General features: G+C 38.7%; 1 protein-coding gene across 7 annotated transcripts in view; it reads left to right on the top strand.

Annotated features, from left to right (window-relative positions):
• The window catches only part of TPST1 (tyrosylprotein sulfotransferase 1), a 121872-nt gene that overhangs the window by 76405 nt on the left and 29123 nt on the right, over positions 1–16344 (top strand). The window contains exon 4 of one of the 7 annotated variants that reach the window (XR_014235322.1): positions 13019–13772. The exons of 5 other annotated variants lie outside the window; for them this stretch is intronic. Coding sequence is in view for 1 of the 2 variants with exons in the window: in XM_082358624.1 (XP_082214750.1) it covers positions 13019–13114 (96 nt within the window). In the remaining variant the exon portion in view is untranslated. Of the gene's footprint in view, positions 1–13018; positions 15638–16344 lie in introns of those variants that run through there. One more of the 7 variants, XM_082358624.1, reaches the window with a different exon arrangement.

The following is a 16344-nucleotide window of genomic DNA, read 5'->3' on the forward strand; positions in this document are numbered from 1 at the left end:
CCTTTACAGACAAGCAAAAGCTAAGAGAATTCAGCACCACCAAACCAGCTTTACAACAAACGCTAAAGGAACTTCTCTAGGCAGGAAACACAGGAGAAGGAAAAGACCTACAATAACAAACCCAAAACAATTAAGAAAATGGTAATAGGAACATACATATCGATAATTACCTTAAACGTGAATGGATTAAATGCTCCAACCAAAAGACACAAGCTTGCTGAATGGATACAAAAACAAGACCCATTTATATGCTGTCTACAAGAGACCCACTTCAGACCTTGGGACACATACAGACTGAAACTGAGGGGCTGGAAAAAGATATTCCATGCAAATGGAAATCAAAAGAAAGCTGGAGTAGCAATTCTCATATTAGACAAAGTAGACTTTAAAACAAAGACTGTTACAAGAGACAAAGAAAGACACTACATAATGATCAAGGGATCAATCCAAGAAGAAGATATAACAATTGTAAATATTTATGCACCCAACATAGGAGCACCTCAATACATAAGGCAAATACTAACAGCCATAAAAGGGGAAATCGACAGTAACACAATCATAGTAGGGGACTTTAACACCCCACTTTCAGCAATGGACAGATCATCCAAAATGAAAATAAATAAGGAAACACAAGCTTTAAATGATATATTAAACAAGATGGACTTAATTGATATTTATAGGACATTCCATCCAAAAACAACAGAATACACATTCTTCTCAAGTGCTCATGGAACATTCTCCAGGATCATATCTTGGGTCACAAATCAAGCCTTGGTAAATTTAAGAAAATTGACATCGTATCAGGTATCTTTTCCGACCACAACGCTATGAGACTAGATATCAATTACAGGAAAAAATCTGTAAAAAATACAAACACATGGAGGCTAAACAATACACTACTTAGTAACCAAGAGATCACTGAAGAAATCAAAGAGGAAATAAAAAAATACCTAGAAGCAAATGACAGTGAAAACACGACGACCCAAAACCTGTGGGATGCAGCAAAAGCAGTTCTGAGAGGGAAGTTTATAGCAATACGATCCTACCTTAAGAAACAAGAAACATCTCAAATAAACAACCTAGCCTTACACCTAAAGCAATTAGAGAAAGACGAACAAAAAACCCCCAAAGTTAGCAGAAGGAAAGAAATCATAAAGATCAGATCAGAAATAAATGAAAAAGAAATGAAGGAAACGATAGCAAAGATCAATAAAGCTAAAAGCTGGTTCTTTGAGAAGATAAACAAAATTGATAAACCATTAGCCAGACTCATCAAGAAAAAAAGGGAAAAGACTCAATAGACTTAGAAATGAAAAAGGAGAAGTAACAACTGACACTGCAGAAATACAAAGGATCATGAGAGATTACTACAGGCAACTATATGCCGATAAAATGGACAACCTGGAAGAAATGGACAAATTCTTAGAAATGCACAACCTTCCGAGACTGAACCAGGAAGAAATAGAAAATATGAACAGACCAATCACAAGCACTGAAATTGAAACTGTGATTAAAAATCTTCCAACAAACAAAAGCCCAGGACCAGATGGCTTCACAGGCAAATTCTATCAAACATTTAGAGAAGAGCTAACACCTATCCTTCTCAAACTCTTCCAAAATATAGCAGAGGGAGGAACATGCCCAAACTCATTCTACGAGGCCACCAACACCCTGATACCAAAACCAGACAAAGATGTCACAAAGAAAGAAAACTACAGGCCAGTATCACTGAAGAATATAGATGCACAAATCCTCAACAAAATACTGGCAAACAGGCTCCAACAGCACATTAAAAGGATCATACACCATGATCAAGTGGGGTTTATCCCAGGAATGCAAGGATTCTTCAATATACGGAGATCAAACCATGTGATACACCATATTAACAAATTGAAGGAGAAAAACCATATGATCATCTCAATAGATGCAGAGAAAGCTTTTGACAAAATTCAACACCGATTTATGATAAAAACCCTCCAGAAAGTAGGCATAGAGGGAACTTTCCTCAACATAATAAAGGACGTATATGACAAACCCACAGCCAACATCGTCCTCAATGGTGAAAAACTGAAACCATTTCCACTAAGATCAGGAACAAGACAAGAAATTGTTAGTTATTCCCAGGTACTCAAGCTTAACACATTGCATCCAAAATCTCTGTATCCATATCAATAAATTTGGATTAATCCAACATTACTTTTCTTCTGCTCTGGTCTTAGGATTTCTACTACACTTTACCTAGGTTTTGCAGATACAAAAAGGCAAAATCTTGAAATTCTTGTGGTGTGTACAGAACCTCTTCTTGGGTCTGACTTAGTGTTCGTGTCTCTGGGGCCTGCTGGGATTTAAGTCTAGTTCTAAGTTTAGAAGCAATAAGAGGTGGTGGGTGGGTCATTGTTCTCCTGCTAGGTGACTACCTCAAGAGAGATCATGAAAGGTTCTTTGGCAAGAGGATGCCAACTTTTTCAGACAGAGAGCAAAGACTGCCTCTTTTGGCAAGGAAGGTAGGATGACCAACTATCTTGGTTTGCCCAGGACTGAGGGGTTTCCTGGGGTACAGGACTTGCAGTGCTAAAACTGGGATAGTCTTGGGCAAACTGGGAAGGTTGGTCGATTAGTAGATATGTTGTATTGTTCTGTTGTCAACTTGGTTAACTCTGGGAACTGCCCTTCCCAGAATTCTCTTCTTTGTATGGTTCTAGGCGAGAGCTTGTCCATGGAAGAAATTGTGTGAGATTGAGAGGTGGAAGTAAAGCGATGGCCATTTCTTCCTGGAGGTTTTGCAGGCAGATGCAGTGATAGACACAGAGGAGCCTGGTGTTGTCGTGCTTGTCCTTGCTCTTTTCCATTCCACATCCAGCTCTTCCACCTGAGTGCTGGCCCTCCTGAGCGACAGTGGCTCCAGGTCCACCACCATTCCATTGGCAGCTGACCCACAGAGGTGGTGTGCTACCCAAAGGCAATAGCTCCCTGTGGACTTATCCACAAGCTCTCTTAATAATCATAGTGGTTTTACTGCCCTGTCTAAATCCTGACTGATATATAAGGCTCAGCAGAATTTGAACATTTAAGATGCTCAGCTTTATCAGAATCTTCCCAAACAGCTTCATCCTAATATTCAGGATCTCATTCTTTCAATCAATGCCTTAACATTAATATGATACCTTACATGGCTGTGAATTCAATTAGCATTGTTATTCAACCATATGCAGGCTCACACTTTGGACTTGGTTTTCAGAAATATTGATTCAGTGGCTGTAAGTGATACAGGCATTCAGGGCATCCATTATTTGAAGTCCTGTTCTAGTTGTCTATGAAAATCATCTCCCACTCTGCCCTTGCCACAGCTGTGGGAGACATCCTAGTTAACTTCCAGGAAAAATTCCCTCTTTTGACTACATTACTGTAATTGAGCTTCTGGGCTATAGTAGGAGTATTCCAACTAACACTATCCTGGGTGAATTTGAAGTGTGATGAATCTTTAGCTATTGCTCATTTCCTTTATTTCTTGTACTCAAATATTAGCTGTTTTTTTTTTTTTTTTTTTTAATAAATCTATTTATTTATTTATTTATTTTTGGCTGAGTTGGGTCTTCGTTGCTGCGCATGGGCTTTCTCTAGTTGCGGTGAGCGGGGGCTACTCTTCGTTGTGGTGCGTGGGCTTCTCATTGCGGTGACTTCTCTTGTTGCGGAGCACAGGCTCTAGGCGCATGGGCTTCAGTAGTTGTGGCACGCGGGCTCAGTAGTTGTGGCTCACGGGCTCTAGAGCGCAGGCTCAGTAGTTGTGGCGCACGGGCTTAGTTGCTCCGCGGCATGTGGGATCTTCCCGGACCGGGGCTTGACCTGTGTCCCCTGCACTGGCAGGCAGATTCTTAACCACTACGCCACCAGGGAAATCCCAATATTAGCTGTTTTAGTTAAAGGAATACTTATCCCATTCTTCTAAGATTTTCATAGACCTTCAAAGTAACAACTGTAGAATTTAACTCAGTTCCTTAACTTGGCATTTTTTTTCAAGTATTTTGCTTTGGTTTTGAAAGCAGGCAGAATTGTTTCCTTTAGGCATTCTATAAAGAATATAGGGACTTCCCTGGTGGCGCAGTGCTTAAGAATCCGCCTGCCAGTGCTGGGGACACGGGTTCGAGCCCTGGTCCGGGAAGATCCCACATGCCGCAGAGCAACTGAGCCCGTGCACCACAACTCCTGAGCCTGTGCTCTAGAACCCGTGAGCCACCACTACTGAGCCAGCGTGCCACAACTACTGAAGCCTACAACAAGAGAAGCCACTGCAATGAGAAGCCCGCGCACCGCAACGAAGAGTAGCCCCCGCTCGCCACAGCTAGAGAAAGCCCACGTGCAGCAGTGAAGACCCAACACAGCCAAAGATAAATAAATTTAAAAAATTATTTTTAAAAAAAGAATATATAAGAAGGTTCAAAGTAGTACATTTTACTGTCTCTTAGAATAACTCAGTCTGTGTTTGAGTATATCATTTTAAGGCTTTGATTATTAAACAAGTAATTACTAAATAATTGCTCTAGGCATAATACCTTCTAGTTGCTTCAAGAGAAGCAAAGACCTGGTTTTTATCCAGAGGGAATATATAGGTAGTTGGAGAGAAAAGATGACATAGAAAAAAATGAGATAATGATAAGACGACAGAAAATTTTCCACTGTGTTCTAAAGGATAAAAACTGGTTTTAGAAATGCAGGAATTTGTCCACAGGGTCAGTCTAAAAGTCTGAGACTACCCTGAGGGAATAGCCACAGCAAGTTTGTGCCCTTTGAATCATTTTTCAGAGTCAAATCTTTCTCATCTTCTCTGTCACCATTTTGGCACTGTCATTCATAAATGTATCCCAATAATTTGTGTTTTCTGCCAGAAGTTCTCTTGGAGGTAATGAGTTTCATGTACTCATATATGCTGTATAAAGCAGGTTTTCTTTGTCTTCTGCTTACCTAGATCAGATGTCAAAGGAGCCCCTTTGTTATGTGTACAAGCACTTATTCCTTGCTGTGTCATACATTTTAATTGTCTTCTTTAGCAGCTGTGATCCCATCTGAAGGCTTATGGGGAATCCAGTCTCTTAAACAAATGAAGCAGGTTGCAGGGTTGCTCTCATTTTTCTCTTTCTGTCTTCTTTAGTTAGATTACCTTTTGAAAGTGAGAGAACACAGCTAAGAGATTTGGTTGGGTAGCTGTTGACACAGTTTCCTTTGGAATATTAAAGAGAGAAATCACTTCTCTTTATGTCAATAAATATTCTGAATGTTCATAAATGATTGTACTAAGCAATAATACCCAACGCCTAGAAAACCCAGTGTCTGTAAATGAGAATATAATAAACCAGGATAATTAGAAGTAATTTTTTACCCTGTGATCTTATTCAGGGAAAACATGGGAGAAGACACAGTTCTAGGTTAACTTGGTATCAGATTACTAGTGTCTGAAAGAGCTTCTTCCGATTACCTTTTTAAAAATTCCATAAAGATCCCTAATAAAAAGGAACATCACTGTTAAATAAAGATATGAAAAAACTCTATGTTAAAGAATGGGGAAATTTTCTAGTAAGTTTTATCATTGACTGTATTGAAGACCACATTCATAGTACTTCCTTAAACCCAAGATTACTGATGGCAACAAAGAAGGCAGAACAAGGCTTTGACTCACCTTTACTATTCATCCCTAACTCCATATTGGAGGGGCTCCCTGACTAGAAAATCAGGAAGTCAGAGCTGTTAGCTGGTCTGCTAAAAATCCCAACCCTGTCATCTCCCCTCATTTTTTATCCACTCTATCTTCTATATCCACTCGTAAGCCGGAGCTCCAAGTAAACAACATATCTGGGGAAGAAGGAGCATATGGTAAGGGGCAGAATTTGACCAAAAAAATCAAATTAATGACATAGAAAGCATACTTGGGATGACCATCCAGAATTCACAGTGAAAGGACAGAGATGGAAATGATAGGTAAGAGAAAATTATACATATTAAAGAAAGAAAATTGAGATTTAACCAGTGAATAATAGAAATCTCCAAAGGAGAAACCAGAAGAAATGGAACAGAAGCATTAATCAGATTTGTTATCGTAGAAAAGTTTCCAGGGTTGGAAATGACCTGAAGAATAAACGGGTTCACCATATTCTAAAGAACATCATGAAAAAAATGTCTGAACCGAGACATGTTTTGGTGGTATTTACAAATTTCAGGGATCCTGGGGAAAAAAAAAACCCTGTATATATCGAGGCATAAAAAAATAGGTTACCTACAAAGGAACAAAAATTATGCTGGCTTCAGAATTCTCTTTTGTGGTACTAAATAGAAAATGATGGAGTGGTAGTTCTTAACCTGCATGTACTTTTTGGTGTCTTTGAATCCCCTGAAATAATATGCAAACTTAGGTGTGTTGTTACAAGTTGCTATTCCTGGAAATAGAATTCATATCTTTAAAAAAAATTTTTTTTAATTTAATTTAATTTATTTTTTTATACAGCAGGTTCTTATTAGTCATCAATTTTATACACATCAGTGTATACATGTCAATCCCAATCGCCCAATTCAGCACACCACCATCCCCACCCCCCCGTGGATTTCCCCCTTGGTGTCCATACATTTGTTCTTTACATCTATGTCTCAACTTCTGCCCTGCACACAGGTTCATCTGTGCCATTTTTCTACGTTCCACATCCATGCGTTAATATACGATATTTGTTTTTCTCTTTCTGACTTACCTCACTCTGTATGACAGTCTCTAGATCCATCACGTCTCAACAAATGACTCAATTTCGTTCCTTTTTATGGCTCAGTAATATTCCATTGTATATATGTACCACAACTTCTTTATCCATTCGTCTGTCGATGGGCATTTAGGTTGCTTCCATGACCTGACTGTTGTAAATAGTGCTGCAATGAACATTGGGGTGCATGTGTCTTTTTGAATTATGGTTTTCTCTGGGTATATGCCCAGTAGTGGGGTTGCTGGATCATATGGTAGTTCTGTTTTTAGTTTTTTAAGGAACCTCCATACTGTTCTCCATAGTGGCTGTATCAATTTACATTCCCACCAACAGTGCAAGAGGGTTCCTTTTTCTCCACACCCTGTCCAGCATTTGTTTGGAGATTTTCTGATGATACCCATTCTAACTGGTGTGAAGTGATACCTCATTGTAGTTTTGATTTACATTTCTCTAATAATTAGTGACGTTGAGCAGCTTTTCATGTGCTTCTTGGCCATCTGTATGTCTTCTTTAGAGAAATGTCTGTTTAGGTCTTCTGCCCATTTTTGGATTGGGTTGTTTGTTTCTTTAATATTGAGCTGCATGAGCTGTTTATATATTTTGGAGATTAATCCTTTGTCCACTGATTCATTTGCAAATATTTTCTCCCATTCTGAGGGTTGTCTTTTCGTCTTGTTTGTGGTTTCCTTTGCTGTGCAAAAGCTTTTAAGTTTCATTAGGTCCCATTTATTTATTTTTGTTTTTATTTCCATTACTCTAGGAGGTGGATCAAAAAAGATTTTTCTGTGATTTATGTCAAAGAGTGTTCTTCCTATGTTTTCCTCTAAGGGTGTTATAGTGTCCGGTCTTACATTTAGGTCTCTAATCCATTTTGAGTTTATTTTTGTGTATGGTGTTAGGGAGTGTTCTAATTTCATTCTTTTACATGTAGCTGTCCAGTTTTCCCAGCACCACTTATTGAAGAGACTGTCTTTTCTCCATTGTATATCCTTGCCTCGTTTGTCATAGATTAGCTGACCATAGGTGCGTGGGTTTATCTCTGGGCTTTCTATCTTGTTCCGTTGATCTATGTTTCTGTTTTTGTGCCAGTACCATATTGTCTTGATTACTGTAGCTTTGTAGTATAGTCTGAAGTCAGGGAGTCTGATTCCTCCAGCTCCGTTTTTTCCCTCAAGACTGCTTTGGCTATTCGGGGTCTTTTGTGTCTCCATACAAATTTTAAGATTTTTTTGTTCTAGTTCCGTAAAAAATGCCATTGGTAATTTGATAGGGATTGCATTGAATCTGTAGATTGCTTTGGGTGGTATAGTCATTTTCACAATGTTGATTCTTCCAATCCAAGAACATGGTATATCTCTCCATCTGTTGGTATCATCTTTAATTTCTTTCATCAGTGTCTTATAGTTTTCTTCATACAGGTCTTCTGTCTCCCGAGGTAGGTTTATTCCTAGATATTTTATTCTTTTTGTTGCAATGGTAAATGGGAGTGTTTCCTTAATTTCTCTTTTAGATTTTTCATCATTAGTGTATAGGAATGCAAGAGATTTCTGTGTATTAATTCTGTATCCTGCAACTTTACCAAATTCATTGATTAGCTCTAGTAGTTTTCTGGTGGCAGTTTTAGGATTCTCTATGTATAGTATCATGTCATCTGCAAACAGTGACAGTTTTACTTTTTCTTTTCCAATTTGTATTCCTTTTATTTCTTTTTCTTCTCTGATTGCCGTGGCTAGGACTTCCAAAACTATGTTGAATAATAGTGGTGAGAGTGGACATCCTTGTCTTGTTCCTGATCTTAGAGGAAATGCTTTCAGTTTTTCACCATTGAGAATGATGTGTGCTGTGGGTTTGTTGTATATGGCCTTTATTATGTTGAGGTAGGTTCCGTCTATGCCCACTTTCTGGAGAGTTTTTATCATAAATGGGTGTTGAATTTTGTCAAAAGCATTTTCTGCATCTATTGAGATGATCATATGGTTTTTATTCTTCAGTTTGTTAATATGGTGTATCTTATTGATTGATTTGCGTATATTGAAGAATCCTTGCATCCCTGGGATAAATCCCACTTGATCATGGTGTATGATCCTTTTAATGTGTTGTTGGATTCTGTTGGCTAGTATTTTGTTGAGGATTTTTGCGTCTATATTCTTCAGTGATATTGGTCTGTAATTTTCTTTTTTTGTAGTATCTTTGTCTGGTTTTGGTATCAGGGTGATGGTGGCCTCATAGAATGAGTTTGGGAGTGTTCCTTCCTCCACAATTTTTTGGAAGAGTTTGAGAAAGATGGGTGTTAGCTCTTCTCTAAATGTTTGATAGAATTCACCTGTGAAGCCATCTGGTCCTGGACTTTTGTTTGTTGAAAGATTTTTAATCACAGTTTCAATTTCATTACTTGTGATTGGTCTGTTCATATTTTCTCTTTCTTCCTGGTTCAGTCTTGGAAGGTTATACCTTTCTAAGAATTTGTCCATTTCTTCCAGGTTGTCTGTTTTATTGGCATAGAGTTGCTTGTAGTAGTCTCTTAGGATGCTTTGTATTTCTGTGGTGTCTGTTTTAACTTCTTTTTCATTTCTAATTTTATTGATTTGAGTCCTCTCCCTCTTTTTCTTGATGAGTCTGGCTAATGGTTTATCAATTTTGTTTATCTTCTCAAAGAACCAGATTTTAGTTTTATTGATCTTTGCCATTGTTTTCTTTGTTTCTATTTCATTTATTTCTGCTCTGATCTTTATTATTTCTTTCCTTCTGCTCACTTTGTGTTTTGTTTGTTCTTCTTTCTCTAGTTCCTTTAGGTGTAAGGTTAGATTGTTTATCTGAGATTTTTCTTGTTTCTTGAGGTAGGCTTGTATAGCTATAACCTTCCCTCTTAGAACTGCTTTTGCTGCATCCCACTGGTTTTGGATTGTTGTGTTTTCATTGTCATTTGTCTCTAGGTATTTTTTATTTCCTCTTTGATTTCTTCATTGATCTCTTGGTTATTTAGTAACGTAGTGTTTACCCTCCATGTGTTTGTGTTTTTTATGTTTTTTTCCCTGTAATTCATTTCTAATCTCATAGCATTGTGGTCAGAAAAGATGCTTGATATGATTTCAATTTTCTTAAATTTACTGAGCCTGATTTGTGACCCAAGATATGATCTATCCTGGAGAATGTTCCGTGCACACTTGAGAAGAAACTGTAATCTGCTGTTTTTGGATGGAATGTCCTACAAATATCAATTAAATCTATGTGGTCTATTGTGTCATTTAAAGCTTCTGTTTCCTTATTTATTTTCATTTTGGATGACCTGTCCATTGGTGTAAGTGAGGTGTTAAAGTCCCCCACTATTATTGTGTTATTGTCGATTTCCTCTTTTATAGCTGTTAGCAGTTGCCTTATGTATTGAGGTGCTCCTATGTTGGGTGCATATATATTTATAATTGTTATATCTTCTTCTTGGATTGATCCCTTGATCATTATGTAGTGTCCTTCCTTGTCTCTTGTAACATTCTTTATTGTAAAGTCTATTTTATCTGATATGAGTATTGCTACTCCAGCTTTCTTTTGATTTCCATTTTCATGGAATATCTTTTTCCATCCCCTCAGTTTCAGTCTGTATGTGTGCCTAGGTCTGAAGTGGGTGTCTTGTAGACAGCATATATATGGGTCTTGTTTTTGTATCCATTCAGCAAGCTTGTGTCTTTTGGTTGGAGCATTTAATCCATTCACGTTTAAGGTAATTATCGATATGTATGTTCCTATGGTCATTTTCTTAATTGTTTTGGGTTTGTTTTTGTAGGTCCTTTTCTTCTCTTGTGTTTCCCACTTAGAGAAGTACCTTTAGCATTTGTTGTAGAGCTGGTTTGGTGGTGCTGAATTCTCTTAGCTTTTGCTTGTCTGTAAAGCTTTTGATATCATTATTCTGAATTCTTTTTCTGGAAGGTGCCTATCTCCACTTCATTTAGTTGTTTTTCTGGGGTTTTATCTTGTTCCTTCATCTGGTACATAGCCCTCTGCCTTTTCATCTTGTCTGTCTTTCTGTGAATGTGGTTTTTGTTCCACAGGCTGCAGGATTGTAATTCTTCTTGCTTCTGCTCTCTGCCCTCTGGTGGATGAGGCTGTCAAAGAGGCTTGTGTAAATTTCCTGATGGGAGGGACTGGTGGTGAGTAGAGCTGACTGTTGCTCTGGTGGGCAGAGCTCAGTAAAACTTTAATCCGATTGTCTGCTGATGGGTGGGTCTGGGTTCCCTCCCTGTTGGTTGTTTGGCCTGAGGCAACCCAACACTGGAGCCTACCTGACCTGTTTGGTGGGGCTAATGACAGACTCTGGGAGGGCTCTTGCCAAGGAGTACTTCCCAGAACTTCTGCTGCCAGTGTCCTTGTCCCCACGGTGAGCCACAGCCACCCCCTGCCTCTGCAGGAGACCCTCCAACTGTAGCAGCTAGGTCTGGTTCAGTCTCCCCCGGGGTCACTGCTCCTTCCCCTGGGTCCCGATGCGCACACTACTTTGTGTGTGCCCTCCAAGAGTGGAGTCTCTGTTTCCCCCAGTCCTGTCAAAGTCCTGCAATCAAATCCCACTAGGTTTCAACGTCTGATTCTCTAGGAATTCCTTCTCCTGCTGCCGGACCCCCAGGTTGGGAAGCCTAATGTGGGGCTCGGAACCTTCACTCCAGCGGGTGGACTTCTGTGGTATAAGTGTTCTCCAGTCACACATTCAGCAGTTATGGGATTTGATTTTACTGTGATTGCGCCCCTCCTACCGTCTCATTGTGGCTTCTCCTTTGTCTTTGGATGTGGGGTATCTTTTTTGGTGAGTTCCAGTGTCTTCCTGTCAGTGATTGTCCAGGAGCTAGCTATGATTCTGGTGTTCTCACAAGAGAGAGTGAGAGCACGTCTTTCTACTCCGCCATCTTGGTTCCTCCTCCCAGAATTCATATCTTTCATCATATTTTTGAAAATAATTTCCATTACCATTCTTCGTTTCATTTGAAAATATGAACTCTTATAATATTTCGAACATTTTCACTATTATATTTGTTGTGATCTGTGATCAATGATAGTTGATGTTACTATTATAATTGTTTTGGACACCTCAAAGCATGCCCATGTAAGACAGTGAACGTAATTGATAAATGTTTTGTGTGTTCGAGTGGCAATTCCCCCATCTCTCTCCCTCTTCTCGGGCTTCCCTGTTCCCTGAGACATAGCAATATTGAAATTAGGCTAATTTATAACCCTACAATGGCCTCTAAGCATTCAAGTGAAAGGAAAATTTGCGCATCTCTTACCTTACATCAGAAGCTAGAAATGATTAAGCTTGGTGAAGAGAGCAGGTAGAAAGCTGAGACAGGCCGAAAGCTAGGCTTCCTGTATCAACAGTTAGCCACGTTGTGAATGCAAAGGAAAAGTTGTTGAAGGAAATTAAAAGTGCTACTCCAGTGAACACACAAATCATAAGAAAGCAAAGCAGCTTTATTGCTGATATGGAGAAAGTTTTACTGGTCTGGTTAGAAGATCAAACCAGCCACAACATTCCCTTAAGCTAAAACCTTATCCAGAGCAAGACTCAAACTCTTCAATTTTGTGAAGGCTGAGAGAGGTGAGGAAGCTGCAGAAGAAAAGTTTGAAGCTAGCTGAGGTTGGTTCATGAGGTTTAAGGAAAGAAGCCATCTCCATAATATAAAAGTGCAAGGTGAAGCAGCAAGTGCTGATGCAGAAACTACAGCAAGTTATCCAGAAGATCTAGCAAAGATAATTAATGAAGGTGGCTACACTAAGCAACAGATTTTCAATGTAGACAGAGCTGCCTTATACTGGAAGAAGATGTCATCTAGGACCCTCATAGCTAAAGAGGAGAAGTCAGTGCCTGGCTTCAAAGCTTCAAAGGATAGACTCATTCTCTTGTAAGGGGCTAATGCAGCTGTTGACCTGAAGTTGAAGCCAGTGCTCATTTACCATTCTGAAAATCCTAAGGCCCTTGAGAATTATGCTGAATCTATTCTGCCTAGGCTTTATAAGTGGAGCAACAAAGCCTGGATGAAAGCACATTTATTTACAAATACTGAATATTTTAGCCCACTTTTGAGACCTACTGCTCAGAAAAAAAGATTCTTTTCCAAATATTACTGCTCATTGACAATGCACTTGGTCACCCAAGAGCTCTGATGGAAATGGACAATGAGATTAATGTCATTTTCATGCCTGCTAACACAACATTCATTCTGCAGCCCATGAGTCAAGGAGTAATTTTGACTTTCAAGTATTATTGGTTAAGTAATACATTTCATAATGCTCTATCTTAGACAGAAAATGATTCCTCTGATGGATCTGGGCAAAGGAAATTGAAAACCTCCTGGAAAGGATTCACCATTCTAGACGCCATTAAGAGCATTCATTGATTCATGGGACAAGATCAAAATCTCAACATTAACAGGAGTTTGGAAGAAGTTGATTCCAACCCTCATGGATGACTTTGAGGGGTTCAAGACTTCAGTGGAAGAAGTAACTGTATATGTGGTGGAAATAGCAACAGTACTAGAATTAGAGTTGGAGCCTGAAGATGTGACTGAATTGCTGCAATCTCATGATAAAACTTTAATTCATGAGGAATTGCTTCTTCTGGATGAGCAAAAAAAGTGGTTTCTTAAGATGGAATCTACTCCTGGTAAAGATGCCATGAAGATTGTTGAAATGACAGCAAAGGATTTAGAATATCACATAAACTTAGTTGATAAAGCAGCAGTAGGGTTTGATTGTCTCCAATTTTGAAAGAAGTGCTACTGTGGGTAAAATGCTATCAAACAGTATTGCACGGCTACAGAGAAATCATTCATGAAAGGAAGAGTCAGTCAGTGCAGCAGACTTCATTGTTGTCTTATTCTTAAAAACTGCCGCAGCCACCCCAGCCTTCGTTACTGAAGGCTTCGTTACACCACCCTGACCGGTTAGCAGCCCTCAACATCAAGGCAAGACCCTCCACCAGCAAAAAGATTACGACTCACTGAAGGCTCAGATGATGGTTAGCATTTTTTAGCAATAAGGCATTTTTAAATTAAGGTATGTACATTATTTTTAGACATAATGCTATTGCCCATTTAATGGACCACAATGTAGTGTAAACATTAGTTTTGTATGCACTGGGAAGCCTAAAAATGTGTGTGACTCGCTTTATTGCAATACTTGCTTTATTGCGGTTGTCTAGAACCAAACCCACAATATCTCCAAAGTATGCCTATGTTATTTACTGTTGTTGTTGAATCTGCATAGCTGACATTGATAGAAGTTCAACATTGCTTTTTTCAAGTATTCATTTTTGGGACTTGAAATCTTGAATAAGCATCAATGGGCTTCATGTGAATTCTTCATATATTTTTCACTTAATGTATTTTGCATTTCAGCAAGTGACACATTCTCCTAGATAGTGATTTGACAGGCAAGAGAACATACAAAGACCTCATCTTGTAGCGAAAACCTATTGATCATGTTTTATAATTGAAGGAAGATTGTGCAGACTATTGCCAATTCCTTTCTGTTTTTCTACCATTTTTCAACCCAGAGATGCTTCTTTTTCCTTCCAAGGAGATAGTAACAATACCCCAGAAGCCTTCTGCCTGTCCCTCCAAATTATTTCCTCCTCCTCTTTCCTTCTTTCCACAGATAACTTCTCTCCTGAATTCTGCCATCATGGATTTAATTTTGCTTGTTTTAAAATTTCATATAAATGGAATCACACAGTATATTTTCAGGAAAGGAAAAAAGCAGTGTCTGACATCTAAGAACTGATCTGACACAACTTCTAGGCCATGGTTTATTAGAAACTGGCTTGGTCAGATAGTTGGACTTCCTTGTCCACCCCGTCTCTGCCTTTAAAAGCCTTCCATTTTGTACAGCTCCTTGGAGCTCCTCTCTGCTTGCTAGATGGAGTGCTGCCTGATTTATAAATTGTTAAATGAAGCCAATTGGATCTTCAGTAAAAAAGCAAATAGTAAAAAAAAAAAAAGAAAGAAAAAGAAACTGGCTTGGTGCTGACCACTAGGACATGTTGGTCTTATATTGGGTATAAATGATCTCACAGAACACCAACACAAGACAAGATTACTCTTTAACCATGATGAACTGAGAAAAGACAAGGCCACTTTATAATTTTGTTTGAGCACAGAAAATATCAAGGTCACTTTGCAAACCACAAAATACCCAATACCCACCTCTTGTTTAATATGAGTTGATTGCTGCTTCTTACAAATAGCTTTAGTCTCACTTCTAGTCTTCCTTCCTTTTAGATAAGATTTATTAAGATACCCAGTTATAGAATCATCCCTGCTTGCTGACAGCACCCAGTCCAGAGCAAACCCCTGTTTCCTTGGACTCTTCCCAAAATCACCTAGCCAAAACCTGAATCATGAAAGTCCTTTCTAATACTCTTTTACTGAGACATCCCCCATTTCCCATGTTGTGTGTCTTCCCTTGATTAAATGAGTAATGAATTCACCATGTTCAGCTACGGCTATATTCCTAGTAGTCTTTAGCTGGAGGGTATTGACAGTATTCTTTTGTGTCTGGTTTCTTTCCTTTAACATTCATGAGTTTCATGTTGTTGCATTTCACAGTAGTTCATTTTTGTTATTTAATATGATACTATAGTTACACAACTATTTGGACATTTGAGTTGTTTATAGTTTTAGGGATGTGTTAATGTTGATATACAATATCCTTGTACATGTCTTTTGATGAAAATGAGTATGCATTTTTGTTGAGACTATGCCTGAGATTTACATTAGGAGTTCCCAAGACCACTCACAGTAATCCAAAATTCAGTTGCAGTTGATTATAGCAAAAGGATATAAAGTAAAATCTACAAAGCGAAAAGGCATATGGGGGAAACTCTGGAGGAAACCAGGTACTGTCTTTCAAATGTCCCTCACAGTGGAGTCACACAGGATTTGCTTCATTCACCCAGCAACATGTGTGACAACACATGTGAATTGTTGCCAACCAGGGAGCTCACCAGAGCTTTTGAATCCAGAGTTTTTATTGGGGGTTGGTCACGTAGGCATGTAGACCCCTCCAGAGAAAAAACAGATGTTCACCGTAAATAAATTACTAACATAAACTATCTGCTCAAACTGGTACAGGCTGGCCCAAGGCCTCAGACATGCAAAAACATTCTTATAGACAAAAACATTCCAAGCTCAGATCCCAGGAGCCAGCCAAGAGCCAGTCCTGAAAATAGGCCTTTCTTGGGAATGTGCAACATTTGAGCAAGCTAGGCCTGCCGAGTTAATCTTTTCCTTTACAGAATGAATGTATGGAGGGCATTTGTATGTGCAAATTTAGAAGATAGTGCTAAAGAGTTTCCCAGAGTGATTATACTCTATCACTAGCAGGTGTATGAGAATTTCAGTTACTCTACATTGTCAATATTTGTTGGTCAATCTTTTAAAATTTTAGTCTTTCTTGTAGGAGCGTAGTGATGTTTTATTATGGTTAAAATTTGTATTCCTTAATTACTAATGAGAGTGAACACTTTATGTTATTTGCCACTAAACTATGTTATGAAATGCCATTTCAAGTCTCTTACCCAATTTTCTACTGAATCATTTGCTTTTTCCTTAATGATTTTTAGAAATTC

The sequence above is a fragment of the Balaenoptera borealis genome, assembly GCF_965194805.1.
Source record: "Balaenoptera borealis genome assembly, chromosome: 16".
In the NCBI taxonomy this organism is placed as follows: Eukaryota; Metazoa; Chordata; class Mammalia; order Artiodactyla; family Balaenopteridae; genus Balaenoptera; species Balaenoptera borealis.